This window comes from Camelus ferus, chromosome 3 (assembly GCF_009834535.1).
Source record: "Camelus ferus isolate YT-003-E chromosome 3, BCGSAC_Cfer_1.0, whole genome shotgun sequence".
Taxonomy (NCBI): domain Eukaryota; kingdom Metazoa; phylum Chordata; class Mammalia; order Artiodactyla; family Camelidae; genus Camelus; species Camelus ferus.
The window spans coordinates 46,515,185-46,532,998 of record NC_045698.1 but is presented as its reverse complement, the minus strand read 5'-3'; the positions used below and the strand labels follow the sequence as shown (position 1 = coordinate 46,532,998).

The window sequence follows — 17,814 nt, the reverse complement described above, 5'->3', positions numbered from 1 at the left end:
TATATTTAGCCATATGATTTTAGAACTGGAAGACATCTTAGAGATAACCTAGTCAGATGCCATAAATCCAGATGCTACAGGAGTCAGGCAGGTAACAGAAATCACTGCACTGGAACAGTTGAAGACAGTGGTACCAGCCACTCCCATCTCCAAGAGGCAGATGCTACTCAGCTTGAACAGATTGCTGCCATGTAAAATACGGACCAGTGTTGCCTTACTTTCCCTTTTTTATCAGGAGATTCCAGAAATTCTGAAGCCAAATATCCTTATCCAAGTTTTAATTATTATACTAGTTTTTAAAGATTGGCAATTCATTAAAAAAAATCTTTTGTGTATGTTTTATTCAACTTGTGGGCCATCTGTTTTTGATCTCTAAATAATTCAATCCTCTACCTTCATAGCTGTGGAAACTAAGGACATATTAGGTGAAGTAACTTGTCCAGATGGTTAGAGGTAAAGTCAGGATTTATTTTCAATTAAAACTAAAATATATCTACAGGCATACCTCAACATATTGTGGGTTCAATTCCAGACCATTGCAATAAGGTAAATATTACACAAATTTTGTGGTTTCCCAGTGCATATAAAAGTTACACTTACACTATACTATAGTCTGTTAAGTGTGCAATAGCATCATGTCTAAAAAAAAAAAAAAAAAAAGTACATACTTTAATTTAAAAATACTTAATTGCTAAAAAATGCTAACCATCACCTGAGCCTGCGTTGAGTCATAATCTTGCTGATGGAGAGTTTGAAATATTGAGAGAGTTATCAAAATGTGACACAGAGTGGGGAAGGATATAGCTCGAGAGTCAGAACACATGCTTAGCATGTACGAGGTCCTAGGTTCCCCAGTACCTCCTCTAAAAAGAAATAGACCTAATTACCCCCTCCACCAAACAACTTAAAAAAGTAAAAATAAAAAATGTGACACAGAAACATGACGTGAGCAAATGTTGGTGAAAAAAATGGTGCTGACAGACTCGTTTGACACAGGATTGCGACAAAACTTCAATTGTAAAAACAAAAAAAAGCATTATCTGTAAAGCACTTTAATAAAGTGCAATAAAATGAGGTAAGCCTCTGTACTTGAATCCAATTAAAATAGGTATATGCTTTTTAAATTTTGAGTGTTTTCCTTAAAAAAAGATTGAGCATTTAATAAGACTGTCTTTATGTTTTATCATAATTTAAAGAAAATTGTGGTCCACAGCAACTATCTTACTAAAAATAAAAGATTATTTTTCTTTTTTAACATTTTTTAACTAAAAAAAAAAAAAAGCTTTATTGAGGTATACCATAAAAGGTTTACTTATTGAAAATGCACAGTTTTTTTGTTTTTTTTTTTTACCTTTTTATTTATTAGAAACCACTGGGGTTTGTGCAAGGGTCGAAAACTTGATCCTCCTCCTTGGCAATGAGCAAATCCTCGGGCTTTGTTGGAATGTATTACACCTCTTGTAGCTATAGATGTACTATACTCCTTGAGTAAAGACCGTGTCTAAAAAGGAGACAAGATGTGAAATAAAGAAAAGTAAGAGATTTACAAAATAGTACTTATTGGTACTACTGACACCAAGAAAAGGCTAACCATATTTAGTTACTGTATGTTCATTTTTTTCAACCTTACTACATTCCCAAAATTAATAGTGGAACAAAATTATTTAAAGCAAATCCAACAGACATAATAATCAAATGCTATGTGTGAATTTTAACTGGATCTTGGATGGGGGTGGTGGAAGCAATTTTAAATACATTTTTGAGACAGCTAGAGAAAACAGAAATAAGGACAGTATGTTACAGAATTAATATTAATTTTCTTAGGTGTGATGATATTATGGTTGTAATAGATCAATGTCCTTAGGCATCCTTAAATATTAAGACGTGATGCTACAATTACTTTTCAATTATTCAGCCAAAACAAGTATACAAATACATAAAGATTAAGCAAATGTGGCAAAATGTGAAAAACTGGTGAACAAAAGTTAAAGGTATATAGGTACTCATTGTACTACTCTTTCAATTTGTCAATAGGTTGGAAAATTTCAAGATAAAAAAGCAATATAAAAAATTAAGCAAATGCAACTGCTGAATAATAAAACTCTAAATACAGAAACTATATTATAAATGTTTTTATTGTATTTTTCCTAATTTTAATTATTAACGCTATTTCAATATTTGTAACGCAGAAACATTAAAACATCAAAATAGTGTTGTCCAATAGAAATTCCCATTATGAGAATGTTTTGTGTCTGGGCTGCTCAATACAGTAATTACTAGCCGCATTTGATTTATCTATCAAATGCTGGTACTGTGGCTAGTGACAGGGAAGTGAATTTTTAACTTAACTTAAGCAGCCACATGTGCCTGGTGACTACTATACCAGTCAGAGCAGTATTAAAATGTTAAGAAAATATACAAACTTTATAGTGAATAATTACAAATTCGTAAAAAAATAAGTAAAAATTTAAAAAAACTAGCAGAAAGTACAGGAAAAGGCAGTTCTTTCCCTTCTATCTTCTTTTCAATGCTTGTCAAATTTTCTAACTATACATTAGTTTTATAATCAGAAAATACCTTTAGAAAAAATTACAACTATATTATCACAGAAAAATCAGACTCACTACTGAAGCTTCATTACAAACACTGGGTTGGATGAATTAATTCTGTCATAGTTACTAAGAAATTACTTAAAATAATGTCAAATAATTATGAGTAAAAGTAAACTTACTCAATTCTGAGGAAATATTCATAAACAAAAACATTTAATCAAATGGTCTTACATTCCAGTCACCACTGAGGGTATCTGCAAAACTCAGAAATTCACTGGCTCTCACAAGATCATCCACTTCCATGAAGAAGTCTACATAGTTTTGGTGAAGATATAAATTAAATAACTCTCCTGGCATGTGTGACATTTCTACTACTTCCTATAAAAAAAAGTATATACAATTTTGGTAAAAATTCAGTGGTCAAATGTATATGGACACAAATGTAAACAATATATATCCAGTAAATAGTACCATTATTAAAGACTTTACCTCAGGCTGAACAAGCAGCGTATCCCGTTCATATTCTGATAAATGAGAAGGCAATCGAGGTAACTCTAATTCTGTTAAAGATGCTCCTACCAAAAAAAGGTCTGCAATTATTAAAAATAACACTATCTTTACAATTATGTAGCACCTTTCATTTGAATATTTCTCAAGTTGGTTTTTATGTTTAATCCCACTCAGAGTCCAAAGATATTCTATCTTAAATACATTTTCCTGCTATGGCTGTAAGCTTTGCCAAACAGTATCCGACCTAGTCAGAGTTCTTTCTTGTAACTGACCCAAATACATGACATTTTTTAAAATGTGGTATTTTGGGAGGGAGGGTATAGCTCAGTGGCAGAGTGCCTGCTTAGCATGCACAAGTACCTCCAATAAAATAAATAAATAAACATAATTACATCCCCACCAAAAAAAAAAAAAAAAAAATGAAAAAAATCAGTATTTTATTTCAAATATAAGACTAATAACATATTTTTTAAAAATGTGTAAGGTTTTCTTACTTTTACAATATAGTATTTTCCCCAAAGCTCTGAAGAGAAAGAGAGAAACATCTTTGCCACCAATAGCTTGGACTTCTTGATTTTCAAAAATCCTATCAGGTTTTTGTCTTCGTTTTGATTTTGACAGCGCAGCATCTGATTTTAATGAAGACATTCCTTTTTCCCTTGGGCATAAATTGTTCTTTCCTAAATAACATATACCCAAGCAACAATATTTAAAATAAAATTAAAATATGAAAATTAAAACTGAGAGCACTTCAGGTATAGCTATACTAATATTCTAATTAAAACGTTTTTCCAATAAATAATTACAATGTGAACTAAGAGTCCTTTTTCAGTTACTAAACCATTAAAACAAAATAAAATGTCACCTAAAAGTATGTCATGACACAGATTTCAAATTTTCATGTACACAATGACACACTCTTAATATAGTCACATCACCTTGATTTCTCACAGTGTTATGCACAAGGTACCGTTCTTCGTGCACAGTATGTATTAACTAATTCAGTCCTCGTAACAAGTCTTTTAGGGGAGAACTATTACACAGAGTAAAGAAATGAGATATAAGGAGGTTAAGTAACTAGCTAAAGGTCATCAGCAAGTAAGTGATTTGAATCCAGGCCGTATGGTTCTGCAATCCATGCTTTAACAACTATGCTATAGTACCTCTTTACTGATTTGGGCAGTCTCCAATTTATGAATATGCCCGTGTTCAAATTTCACTGGGAATCTACTGTTTAAAACTCAGAATGTATGACTTCAGAAAAGCAGCCTGAAACAGCAGAAAAACACAGATCTGGATTTGAATCCTAGCACTATCTATCTCATTAGGCTAGTCTGAGAATTAAATGAAAAAATATATAACTGCTAATACAGTTCCTGACACACTCAAAAATTATTTTCTTCCCTTTAAAATTTCGGAGCTCAGAGCAATAATGTTATAAATGGTAGTTAGCATCCCAAACTGACCCACTTCAGCCTTCTTGACCCTTAATTTCTGTAGTGAACTGAAGCACCATTTACATTTATGTTTCTGGTTTCAGTTGTGTTATGCTGCCTATCTCTGTACAGTTATTTTGAAAAACAAAGATGTAACTAAAAGAACAGGTTATACTTGTGGGTAGAAACTAGAATTTCAGGTGGATTTTGAGAGCTCCAAAGAGCTTTTAATTTTTAAAAATCAATTTCTCAATGTTAAGCATCAAGTAGGTCACTTGTTAAATGTTCTCTGATGAAGACTGTGTGCAGTAAACTATGATCATTAACAGTAAAAATTAACTCGTTGCCATTAGTCGGGCTCTTTACTACAGCATAATTAGGCACCCTTTTTACATATTAATAAGTAGAAATGAGTTTTTTAAACATATCATATATAAACAATTATGAAATAAGTTCAAAAGTAAACCTACCCAGCACAATACTATTAAATTCATTAACAACTGGCTGTTTGAGCACTTAATATGTGTCAAGCACTGGAATAAACCCTCTACAAGTATAACCTCACTTAATCTTGACACAACTCGATGAAGACAGGTTCTCATATAAAAGAATAGAAAATAAAGGCATGGAAAGATTAAGTCACTTGCAAGATTAAGTCACTGAAAAATGGCAGAGAGGGATTTTTTTTCCCAGGAAGTCTCATTCCAAATTAACTCTGAAACGTAAAGTGGCAAACTATGAAAATGAATCAGCTGTTGTCTACAGATATATATGGTAACACATTCACAGGGGTGTGTGTCCATACATTTTATTACACTGTCTCAATATAAAAATGGTAAATGGATATATGTATATATCAATTTTAAGTTAAAGTACGTTTACTTTGATTTCATTTCACGAACAATAAAAAGTCAGTCACCTATATGATACTGTAAGAGTGTACCTTTCAGAATTACCTGTTGAGGAAGAAAACTGGAGGCTGTTTATTGCACTTCTGATATCACCAGAACATCCTTGACAGAGCAACTCTAGAGCAGCTTTATCAGGGACAATAATTTTTCTTCCATTCTAAAATGAGAAAATATTAAAAAAAAACTATGCCCTAAAACAGAAAACAAAAAGCTCCTACTTTCTAAACTATTGGAAGTATATTAGAATCTTTCAAATCTGAATGCTAAAAAGTCTCCATGTGGTGGGGGAGGGTATAGCTCCAGTGGTAAAGTGCATGCTTAGCATGCACAAGGTCCTAGGTTTAATCCCCAGTACTTCCTGTTAAAGTAAAAATAAATAAATAAACCTAATTACCAACACCTCCAAAAAAACTGTGTTAAACACCAGTCTGCTTATGAAGGGCCAAGTGTCAATGACATCACAGGTTAAGGTAAAATTTGAACAGTATGAAATAGTGGACTAGGACTACTGTTTTTTACTTGGACTAGGTTATATTTTCTCCCACTATATGTACATAAGTATATACAAATACACACACACACACACACACACAAAGACCTCAAAACACACCATAATAAAAGCAATAAAATGAAGTACAAAAAAAAATTGACAAACCTTTGAAATTTACATGAAAATCCATATACTGGATTTTTCAACGTATTAATACAGTCTGCTGAGTATTAAAAAGCTATAACTGCATCAACTCATATTTAAAGCCTGTTTCATATAGTTATTTAAGGTACATAAACTGTTTGTATATTTTTTGGAGGGGGGGATATACCAAGTGGTAGAGCATATGCTTAGTATGCATGAGGTCCTGAGTTCAATCCCCAGTACCTCCATTAAAAACAAACAAATAGGTAAGTTTTAAAATGTATGTATATTTTAATAGATACATATGCAAAATAAACATAATACATACATACATGCATATATATGTAAATATATCACATACCACTCTTGGTAGTTCAAAGGCAAGAAAAATTTATCCTCTCTTCCCCTTTAGAAACGCCTTTATTTAAAAAAATTTTTTTAAATTCATGTATAGTCAGTTTACAATGTTATGTTAATTTCTGGTGTACGGCAGAAACTCCTAATAGTTTACTGACAACATGACTTAAGTTGAATTTATGTGATGGTTCACAGATGACCTCATTTTAGATCTCATAAAAACTGATTCAAACAGAAAAACAGTACTTGTTACAATCCTTCAATATATTTTTAACTTTATTAACAAAAGCTGTTTCAAAAGTTCTTTATGAAAGTTATTGTCCTTTTAGTTTCCACAAATTCCAAACTTCATCACAACTGCTAACATTTTAGTAGAAACCTTTCCGGACCACTATTTGTGCACATATATCTGTTAAGTATATACAGTTATCTGTAATTATAGAGTTAACTTTTTAAAGGTAAGTGGCATCATATTGTATGTATTATTCTATGACTTAATACCATTCTTGTGATCTTCCTATGTTAGTATCTTTAAATCTGTATCATTAAAAAAAGTTACAGGTACACCATAATTTAACTAATACTTCCTCTAATGAAGGGACATCTACACTGTTACCAATTTTTCACCATTACAGACCTGTATACATAGTTACACACAGTGGACCCTTGAATAATGTGGGGTTAAGGGCAATAGCTCTCCTCATGGTCAAAAATCCGAGTCTAATTTATAGTTGGTGCCCTGTGATCGTGGTTCTGCATCCTCAGATTCAACTAATCATGGGTCAAGTAGTACTGCAGTATTCATTACTGAAAAAAGGCATATATAAGTGGACCCATGCAGTTGTTGTTCAAGGGTCGACTGTGTATCTTTGTCAACATGCATGAGTATTTCTGTAGAAGCAGAGTGTCCTTCAAAGTGTCTATAACATTTACCAATTTTATTTTTCCTAGCAGTAGTAGGTGACTGTTCACTTTTCCATATCTTTGGTAAATCTGTGTAACAATCTTTTAAATTTTCTGTAATCTGAAATGTGAAAAATGTCATCCGGTTTAAGTATGACTTTCTGTGATTACAGTAGGGCTGAACACCTCTCCCGTTTACTAGCCATTTGTATTTCTTTGTTTACTGGCTTGTTTTTAGCCTTTTTTCACAGGCACATTTTTACATATTCAGGTGTTAGTGCTTTTCTGTTATAAAACTGCAAATATTTCCTTTCATTCTCATGCTTGTCTTTTAACTTTGTTTATCATGCCTTTTGTCATTTCCTAAGCTTTCCATTTTTTTGAAGTAAATCCATGGCCTTCAGGCTTTCATTTCTTGCTTAGGACAACTTTCCCCCAACCCAAAGTCAGTATTTTCCTAATATTCTTCTAATTTTTGCATTTAAACCTTTACTCCACCTATAAATTATTTTTGTGCATAGTATGAAGAGGCAACATTATGTTTTGCCATATGGATATCCAATTGTTTCAACAGTCCCTATTAACCATAATAGTCTACTCTCTCCCCACTGATGTGAAATGCTATTTCCGTGAAATGAAAAAAATTCCTATATACACATTATTTATCTATTTCTATGCTGTCTTCTCATTTTATTCTTCTATTTGTCTATTACTGTGCTAATACCACAGTATTTTCTATGGCTTTATTATATTATGTTCCAATATCTAAATAGCAAGTCTCTATCACTCTTCTACAAAATTGTCTTATCATGCCTTCTCTTTCAGATTAACTTAATTTTCATTGTGACTACATTTACTTTAAAAGTTGTTTTGAGAGGTATACTTGTTTTTGAAAAATCTCAGATACGGATCACTTGCCAGTAAGGAAATATAACTTGAAATCATGATCCTTGGTAGCTAAAGAAAATACCATAGATGTTAAGTACTATGAACACAGCAAATGTGGCTGAAATGTTTGATCAGCAGTTCCTTCCACACTTTGATACCTAATGATATCAGAAAAGACTAAAGATCTTTTTTCCTATCAATTGAGAGAAACATCTATTTAAACTTAAAAAAAAAAAACACTTAAGATATTCAACATTCTTTCCTATTATAACTAGTTCACTTAAGATGTCAACATTCTTTCTTAATATAATTAACTAAGCTACAGAATATCAGAGTAAACTCTTCTTTAAATCTTCCTTTACTACCATTATCTTCCTTGGGGACTCCAGACAATATCATAATATTTGATCTTATAAAAGCTAGTAGGGACTTAAATAGTATGCTTGTTGTTGCTCCTGTGATGTAACACCAACAACAGTATCAAAAGTATACTAGTTCTACCATTCTTGCAGGTCAACTACTTAAGGTATAGCACATTAACTATATAAAAAAGAAGTTATGGTATTTCTTTTTACTGTAAAACACAATCTGCTAGAGTAAATGCCATTTGCAATTTAATGACTCAGTGTTAAAAATTTTATGTAAGTGATATAGTATGATGCTATTTTTGTTATTTCTTTAATGATTGTTTAATATTTAAAACTATAATTTGTAGTTTTCACGTTCACAGAGAATATAAAGTTTTTTCAAAAAGACAACAAAAAATTACAAGTAATCCTATCATCCAGAACTAATCACACTTAACATTTTAATGTGTTTCTTCTAGTTTGTATAGGTTCATGTTTGTATGTGCATTGTGTTGTCGACAATTGTTTATTTTGTTGTAGCACAGTGAACTGGAACCAGAACAATACTTCAAACTCATCTGATACTTAATAGTTGAGGAATATTATGCAAGTTATTTCCCCTCAAAGCTCAGTTTCCTTACCTGTAAAATGGGGATAATTCTGTATGGTTGTTGTGAGGATTTAATAAGATGAGGTATGTAAAAATACTCTACATAGGTCCTGACACATACCAAGGTTTGAAAACATCATTTCTACTGTTAGTATTATATAACTTCATATCTTATTATTTTTAACATTAAATTGTATTTCCCCATGTCACTAAATATTTTCAAAACACAAATTAATCTCAACAAATTAATGACACAATAGTTCACCATAGTAACTGCTCTATGATTGGACTTCGTTTATTTCTAAGTTTTCATTATTAATAATTTTATCTATTCAGCTAAGTATTCTACATATATACATAATTTTGTTTAATTCTCCAAACAACCTCTCCCTTGGAGATTTCCCTCAGATCCTATGATCCAGCATTGCTAAAAAAGTAATGTTCATGTAAGAGCCAGTTGACTTATAGCAGTAGGGCCCCCTACAACCATGTTGTTGGGATTAGAAGTTCCACCAATTTATTTTAACATCATCTTGACTTGAAAGATAGGAAAAAATGATGTGTTAAACACTATTAAACAGTACAATTAAAAATAGTTAAGATGGTATAGTTAATAATACCATATTATATATTTGAAAGCTGGTAAGAGAATAAATCTTAGATGTTCCCATGACAGAAAAAAATTGTAATTACATGACATGATGGAGGTGTTAGATAACAATAATCATAGTGGTAATCATTTTGCATTATGTAAGTTTATCAAATCAGTGTCATACACCTTAAACTTACATCATGTTATGTGTCAATTATATCTCAATAAAGCTGGGAAAAAATGGTTAAGGTGGTAAATTTTATGATGTATTTTTTACCACAATGGAAAAAAAAACATTAAATTTTTAAAGAGTTGACAGCAGAACAAAAGTAGAGTTGGACTGTAGAGGACTTGGACCTAGATGCTAGGAAATAGTTTCTTGATAATAGACACAATTCAGAGCACTAAACCAAGCAATTTACTTCAATGTGAAAGAGAAAGTTTAAAAGTAGGAAAAGGTTAAGGATTTTTTAAAATCAGTATTTCCCACATTTTCTAAAATGAAAAGCCTTATGAGTATAATTAAAAATTTTTAATTCTAAAAACAAATAATCCGTGCTTCTAACTCTTCAAGTTTATATAATACCACCTAAGTTTGCTTTCTATAGTTACAGTGTAAGATTCAAGTTAATCAGTTCTTAAGAGACTTACCTTACTAGCTTCTGTTGTCACTATTCGATTAAGAAACTTCATCATTATTGTTGGTGCCACAGGGTTGAAACTGTCAATATTTTTAAAAGAAAGATAGCAGTTATGTAATTAATTTAAATATACAATACATATGTGAACATTTTAAGCAGAAATTTCATTCTTACCTAATATTTGATATAGCACATTCTTCCTGAATTTCTTTGGGAAACAGTAATCTTAGATTATTATCCCCACTCAGACTGTCAGAAATTATAAATATTAGAGGACATCGACCAATCTGCACATACTTCCTAAAATAACAAAAGATAGCAAGTAATGTTGCAATTTAAGCCATTTGCCATTTAATTTGGAGTTTCAGAAAACTTCACTGAAACTCACCTCAGAACTTCATGTAAAGTATGAGAATCTCGATAAAACTGGTTAGGTAAATCCTATCAAAAACACAGGATAAACATTAGCTCAGTTTTGTTCCCACGTAAATTTATTTTCAGATTTGTATTTACCAGGACAGGAAAAAATATTACCCATTCAATGTACTGCAACCAGAACTTTTACAGAAATTAAAGGAAACATCAAATAGCTGATACCCTAAACAGTAATATGCATCAATGGGATTTTCAGATCAAATTTCTTAGGGTCACTACAAGAGATAATATTTTCACTAAGATGTCATTTTCCAAATATTTTTTGCCTTCCTATACTTAAGCTATTAAATTTTTTAAGTTCATTAATCTATAGCTACTCTATTCAAGTTTATTGAATGAATACTCCAGGCTTCTGCTATCACAAAAAGCCTTTACATGTATTTCACCACTATTAATACTATTAATATTATGGACAGAGGTAATGTTATTATCACGTAAGATATATCTTGCAATTGTTTACTCAATAGTTACAGCAGAATTACAAAAGTTGTCCTTACTTCAACCAGAATTATCTTCTTATCAGTTCTCAGATCATCTCCAAGCATTTGTAGTTTGTTGTATTTTGTTGCTCTTAGTAGAAACTCTTTAAAAACTGCTATCTGAGACTGATATGGAAATATATGGAAGCTTGATTCTGAAAGGAAACATATTTAACACTTACTTTCAACAAATTACATACAGATAAATATTACACATATGTATATAATGTACATATATATAAATGAATACATTTACATATACATGAAGGAGCTCGTAATATTGTATCCTGTTTTCTAATTAGGCAAAGTTCAAAGTTAAAATAGAATATTCATTTCAAGGTGTTGAGGGTATAGCTCAGTGGTACAGTGCGCACCTAGCATGCGTGAGTTTCTGGATTCTAAAAAATCCTTAATTACCTCACCCCCTAAATAAATAAATAAATAAATAAATAAATAAATAAATAAATAAATAAATAAATAAAAGAATATTCATTTCAAAAGATAAAAGTCACTATGGGCAACAGTAACTTTTCTCTAACAATGAATGTAATATGGAGCTAACTGACTTCAGAACACAGCTATTAGTATAACAGTCATACTACTTGTAAAAATATTTATGACTGCCTACACAAGGAAGACTCTCCAAATGAGTGCTTGACTACAAATGAGTTGGTCTCACTAATGAAGTTTTAATGACAAAAATAGAATGATTGATTAGTGACTTGGGAATAAGGGAAGGAATATTTGATACAGAAGACTGTAAATAACAACTTACTAGATTGTCAAAAGGAATTTTACTGATAGAAAGCAGGAGGAATTCCAGGAGTATGGGATATTAGCAGCATAAGGGTGTGCATACTAAAGATACAGTACATATGAAGCATACTAAAGAAGAGCCCAGAGAAAGGATTTTGAGGAATACTCCATGATAAAATATGATTGTCTTTTACAGAACTCTTTTCACTCCAAAGTGGCCTAGGAGCTTTGGATACCCCAGCTTCGTTACCTGAAGTAGCAATAAGAAAACTATGAAAGTTAAAAATGATCGCGCTGGAGTTTATGAGCATATATATGAAGTTATATCGTACTACTAGATTATTTTTGGATTGTCATTATTTTGGGGTGTTTGTGTTAAAGTCCCCTTCCAAACTCCAAAGACAGTCTTTAACATATACTTGGATTTGATTTGATTCTAACAGGTTTGTTCTAAACTCTCTTGTTTGGAGGTAAGTTACTTTAACACATTTTAAGGCTCGATTTATATTTAAACAAAAGGAGTTTATTTACACTAATTTCCCAGCCATAGCCTAGGAAAAAAGTACATAAATAATGTAAACTGATTAGCTTGTTATCTAATAAAACAGTTAAGACTTCATCCTTAAAAAATCCTACTCTTCTCTACTGGAGGGTCCCTTCCCTTCCTTTTCCTAAAATTACTCCCCTCTGAAACTGGAAGTAAGTGAGAAAATGTACCCATATAGTTTCATCTGACTGCTACTCAGACATTGTGAAGCAGCTGGTAGTGGGCAGATGCCAATCTACTATAGGAGTGGAAAATATATACCTTCATCTCAAAAATATATACTCAACATGGTTTTAGAAATCTTAGATATAGATGGGGGGACTTGTTTCAAAGCATAGATTTTCCTCCACTATTTCCATTACCTTCACAGCAAACTTACCAGGATTAAGTACCTCCTTGAAATCATCTTTTTGGAATTCTGGTAAAACTGGATTAATCCACTCTTGTACTTGAATACCATGCTCCTTTGACAGTATTTTTATAGTTGTTGTTTTTCCACACCCAGGAGGACCTGTTATTAATAAAATAGATCCACCCTAAAAGCAATATAAACATCAATTAAAAATCAAAATCACTGGAATGCTAGAATATTATGTTTGAATATTCTTTCTAGATATTAATTACTTCTACAAATATTTACTGAATGTCTGGTATAAGCAGACTAAATTTCACAATGCTAGCTGGAATAAATCAGTTTTAGATAAGAAAATCTTATTTCATGAACTTCTAAGCATAGCTTCTGGTAATGCTTCAATTCTTACATTATGTCCCTCCCAAGGACTATTCAAATTAAAACTAAACTTCAGCTAGATTAAAGAGGTAATGTCTGAAACAAGTATTTTTAGGTTATCTGAACTCATAAAATTCAATCAATATAGACCTATCCTTGGATTATATACCTTAATATTATACATGTATAATATTCTTATGGGAAGAACTCAGTTTGGATTTCAAATTCTTTAAGAAATGTACATTAAGAAACATATTTACCAGAGATAGGACTCTAAAAAGAGACTAGAGGTTGTGGGTCCCAGTAACATTCCCTCATATAGTGAATCTGATTTAAAAAAAAGTTAAAACTAAAAAATTATCAGGGGAAGATGTCCTATAGACAATGGTGGGCTATAATCCTTGCTCCTTTGTTTACCTTTATTAACTACGGTAACCAAGGGCCTGTGTACTTGGACCCAGAGGAGAGCCAGTCCCACTTTTTTAAATGGATAAATGTATGAGTTATAGTGCTACTGGCCATGAGTTTAATGTTTATGATTTAATAACATATATTAAATAAGGTATCTGTATACAGAAACATATATAAAACAAGGTTTATATTGATAGGGTGATGAAAATGTGACCAAAGGAACATTAGGTTTTGAAGGAACCAACCCTATAATTCTCTTAGGAACCATGGTTCAGTACTTGCTAATTCTGTTTGCAGTGACTTTAGCAGAACATAACTAATGCAAATAATGACAGCTGACTACTTCCAAACAGATGACTTTTTTAAAAAAAGAGGAAGGTCAAACACGGGCAGCCATGTATTTTTCTCATGTAATACAGCTGTGTCTGTTTTTTGACACAGTGACACAGCCACATAGCAAAAGTTTTGCTTCCAGTATGAGAACTGGGAGGTAGTCTCCTATCAGAACACTAAAACAGAAATACTTCTGTTAATCCCCTCACTGCCTACATTGTAATAGAGATTTACTGTATTTTGAAGAAAAGAAGTTGCCCTCAAAAATTAAGCTCAACAAATATTTGGAGTACTTACAATCAACCAAAAAAATTTTTTTAGCTTGCCTAAGGAGAAATCTAGAAGTTATCAAAATTTTCACAGAAATGTCTTATAATTACTGACTTTGACACTTCTATATAATAAAGAGTACATGCGTGGTTAAACTACAACCTCTTGGAAGAAGCTTTTAAAACTGTACAGGAAATACTTCACCAACACCTAAACACGTGCACCCATATCTAAGTTCATCCAACTGGTAAAATGATAATACTACATGCGTAGGTTTAAGACATGATAATGTTTATGCTAAAAAAAAAAAAAAAAAAAAAAAAACCAACAGCAGACACTGAAAAATAACTATTAGCTGAGTTGACCAAATAAATCAATAAGAAAAAACTGTGATGTAAAAGGTGCATCAGAGAAACTGCCCAAGAACTGGTACTCAGAGAAGAGAGATGAGATTTCTACAAGAAGAGGAATACCAATGCTGACAATGAAAATCCATCTTGAGTACACTATCTTAACCCTATACCAAAGGTTAGATCCACAAGTCACAGGAAGGACTTTGATTCAAAAAAGGACCTGTTTACCACTGGAAGCAATTAAAATACCAATTCTTCATTCAAAGTTGAAAGTTAAAGAAAATGGCTGAAAATTTACCCCGTCTTTCCAGTTGGAAATGTATTTAAATGTAACTAAACAGCCCCAGCTAGTGACTGGAAAACTTTTCTTTATGGAAAAATGCCAGCTAACAATTATAGAAATAATAATAATAATAATAGAATTGGAAAATCATCAGTTCACAATCTTAACAAAATGATCAGGCAAGGACTGAAAATGGATGCTAAAGCTCTTAGGTGAAAGACTGCTGGGAAACTGGACACCTACATGCTGCCAAAGCATCTCTCCATAAATTCATGTGCCAATCACAAGGGAAAATTACAATGAAGAGTTCTATCACCTCCTTAATCTAGTCATCAAACTTAACATCAAAGATAGCAGGAGAACGAGACATATTTACAGATATAATGCAATGTAAAATATACACCATGACTATAAAGTATTCTTGCAAAAATGTTCAACTAAAGTCTAATCAAGCCCTTGATTCAAAATTCCAGGTTATAGAAAATCCAGGTTAGAAGAACAAGTTAGTCATCACCAGGAGGAAACAACCTGACATATTCAGGATATAAGACTTCTACAAGTCAATTGGCCTGGTCTCTTTAATAAGTCAGTGTTGGGGGGAGGGTATAGCTCAGTGGCAGAGTGCTAAGCATGCACAAGGTCATGGGTTGGATCCTCAGTATGTCCATTAAATTAAAAAAGTAAAATAAAATAATAAAAAATAAATAAAATAAACATAATTACTCCCCTCTCCAAAAATACAAAAACAAACAAAGTCAATGCCTTGGAGAGAAAGAGAGGGTAAAGGCGGACTGTTCTAGATTTTAAAAGACCTAAGAGATGTAACAACTAAATGTAATGAGTGGTCCTTTATTAGATCCTGATTGTGACAAACCAGAAATAAAAGACATTTGGGGGACAACTGGACACATGTGAATGTGAACTGACCATTAGATAACATTAGGGATTTACAGTTAATTTTGTTACGAATAATGGTACATATGGTTAATAAGAAAAATGCTTCTTTATTGTTACTGTTGTTAAAGAGGTATACTTAAGTTTCTAAAAGTCAGACATTTATAATTTATGTTAAAATACCTACGGGGGAAAATGATGGGTATATTATAGGTACATGAGTATTTGTTTACTACTCTATCCTTCTTTATGTTTGAAGAATCTCAAAATCAAAAAAATTTAAAAAGAGAGAGAATATTCTAGCTTGGGGGTCAAGAGTAATTATGGAATTAGGAAGTGAAAAGACAAAACAGCGTAAGAAGAATTATGACTGTTTCAGGCTATATTTAGTACAAAAACTAATATGTAATTTGCCTGCTTGCTTTAGTGTGAGATAATCCTATAATAGTAAATATATTAGCACACTAAATGGTTTACTGTGCTTTCATACGTAAGAGGGAAAAAGAGGTACAAGTTAAGGGGAAAACTCCAAGTCTCTGAGTCTTTTGGTGAGGCAGAAGTAGATGATCTTATGTGAACAAAGTCATTGGAGTAGTTTTCAACTTCTTATAACCAACTATAAGTCAGAGAAAAATTTGAGGTCAAATATTTTTAAACACATTTCTTCTTTAGTTACCTGTTTGGGTTGCCTTTCTAAGACTTCAGCTTTTAACCAGGTTTCAACTTCTTCAATTTTCTTTTTATGTACAGCAAGTTCATGCTAAAATTTTCAAGTTTAAAATACAACATATTAACTCAAAAATTTTGAAGTATCAGCACAGATTAATATAAAGACTTTTAGTGAAAAAATTAGCAAACAAATAAATGATACAGTAGTAAAAAGGTCCTTTTGATTATACTTAATTCTTTATATTGGTACAGAAAAATTGTTCTTAAGCTGACACCAATGTATGAAAAGCTGAGGCACGTCTGTAATCATAAAATTTTCTATAATCCTGAAATACATTTTGGGAAAGAAATAAATAGGGTGGGGTACTGCATTTAGTGAAAATTAAAAGGATCGAGTCTTTGTTAGGGTTAAATTAAATCAAAGACAAATAACTAGTGGTATGACTTCAGAATAATCTAAGACTTGGAACATAAAAAACTTTAAAATTATTATTTTTTTCTAATTCATTTAGACAGAAAGATTTTTATGAATAATAAATGACAAGGCACATCCCTCTCCTTCCTGAAATTAAATTACATAGACTCGTTTTATGCTATTTGTTACCTGCGTTTCTGGTTTATATTTATCCACCCATGGTTCATCATCTGACAGATATTCTTTTGAATTTTCTAGACCATAAGTCTGTTTTGAGGAAGATAGGTTTCCTCTTTTTCTAGCTGGAAATTTGCTACTTTCTAATGCAGAAGGCGCCTTTTTTCTTCTACTACTTGAGTTATTCACACCTAATGATGTGGCAGTAATAGTAGAGATGTCTCTAGTCTCTGAAAAATCATCAAATGATGGGTCTACCCAGTCTGTTACCTGAAAAAAAGAAACCATGTAAACACTGTCACATTTTTTTGCATCTATTCCCTATATAACTAAACTACCCCGTAAAAAAAAAAAATCATAGATTTGCAACATTTAAAATAAAAATCTCACAAATCATCTCTTTAAAACTGACTCTATATGTATTGTTTTTCCACTTTACAATAGGTATAAATGCATACTTATCTACTTGACTATAGTAATGATGAATGCCATATAAATACACATCGAATATAAACTTAATTCTTTATTAATTATAATCTTCCCAGGAAAAAGATTCAGCTGATTCTTTTAAAACTCATTTGTAGCACTGAAACATAAATATTAAAATTACCTACCAGAAAAGTCAAACAATAAAGGAAAAAAAGGTATTATTTTAATCACACAGAAACGTAAGAAAAGTAA

The 17,814-nt window shown here is 31.7% G+C and overlaps 1 protein-coding gene across 6 annotated transcripts in view; it reads right to left on the bottom strand.

Moving 5' to 3' along the window:
• RAD17 (RAD17 checkpoint clamp loader component) overlaps nt 1–17,814 on the bottom strand; it is a 29,138-nt gene that overhangs the window by 8,257 nt on the left and 3,067 nt on the right. For all 6 annotated transcript variants that reach the window (XM_032473582.1, XM_006185191.3, XM_014559697.2 and 3 more), the window contains 12 exons: nt 17,146–17,403; nt 16,549–16,632; nt 12,978–13,134; nt 11,314–11,450; nt 10,770–10,822; nt 10,556–10,681; nt 10,392–10,461; nt 5,455–5,566; nt 3,557–3,742; nt 3,042–3,127; nt 2,784–2,930; nt 1,352–1,501 (listed from right to left, as the gene is read on the bottom strand). In XM_032473582.1, coding sequence (XP_032329473.1) covers nt 1,352–1,501; nt 2,784–2,930; nt 3,042–3,127; nt 3,557–3,742; nt 5,455–5,566; nt 10,392–10,461; nt 10,556–10,681; nt 10,770–10,822; nt 11,314–11,450; nt 12,978–13,134; nt 16,549–16,632; nt 17,146–17,403 — 1,566 coding nt within the window. The remainder of the gene's footprint in view (nt 1–1,351; nt 1,502–2,783; nt 2,931–3,041; nt 3,128–3,556; nt 3,743–5,454; nt 5,567–10,391; nt 10,462–10,555; nt 10,682–10,769; nt 10,823–11,313; nt 11,451–12,977; nt 13,135–16,548; nt 16,633–17,145; nt 17,404–17,814) is intronic.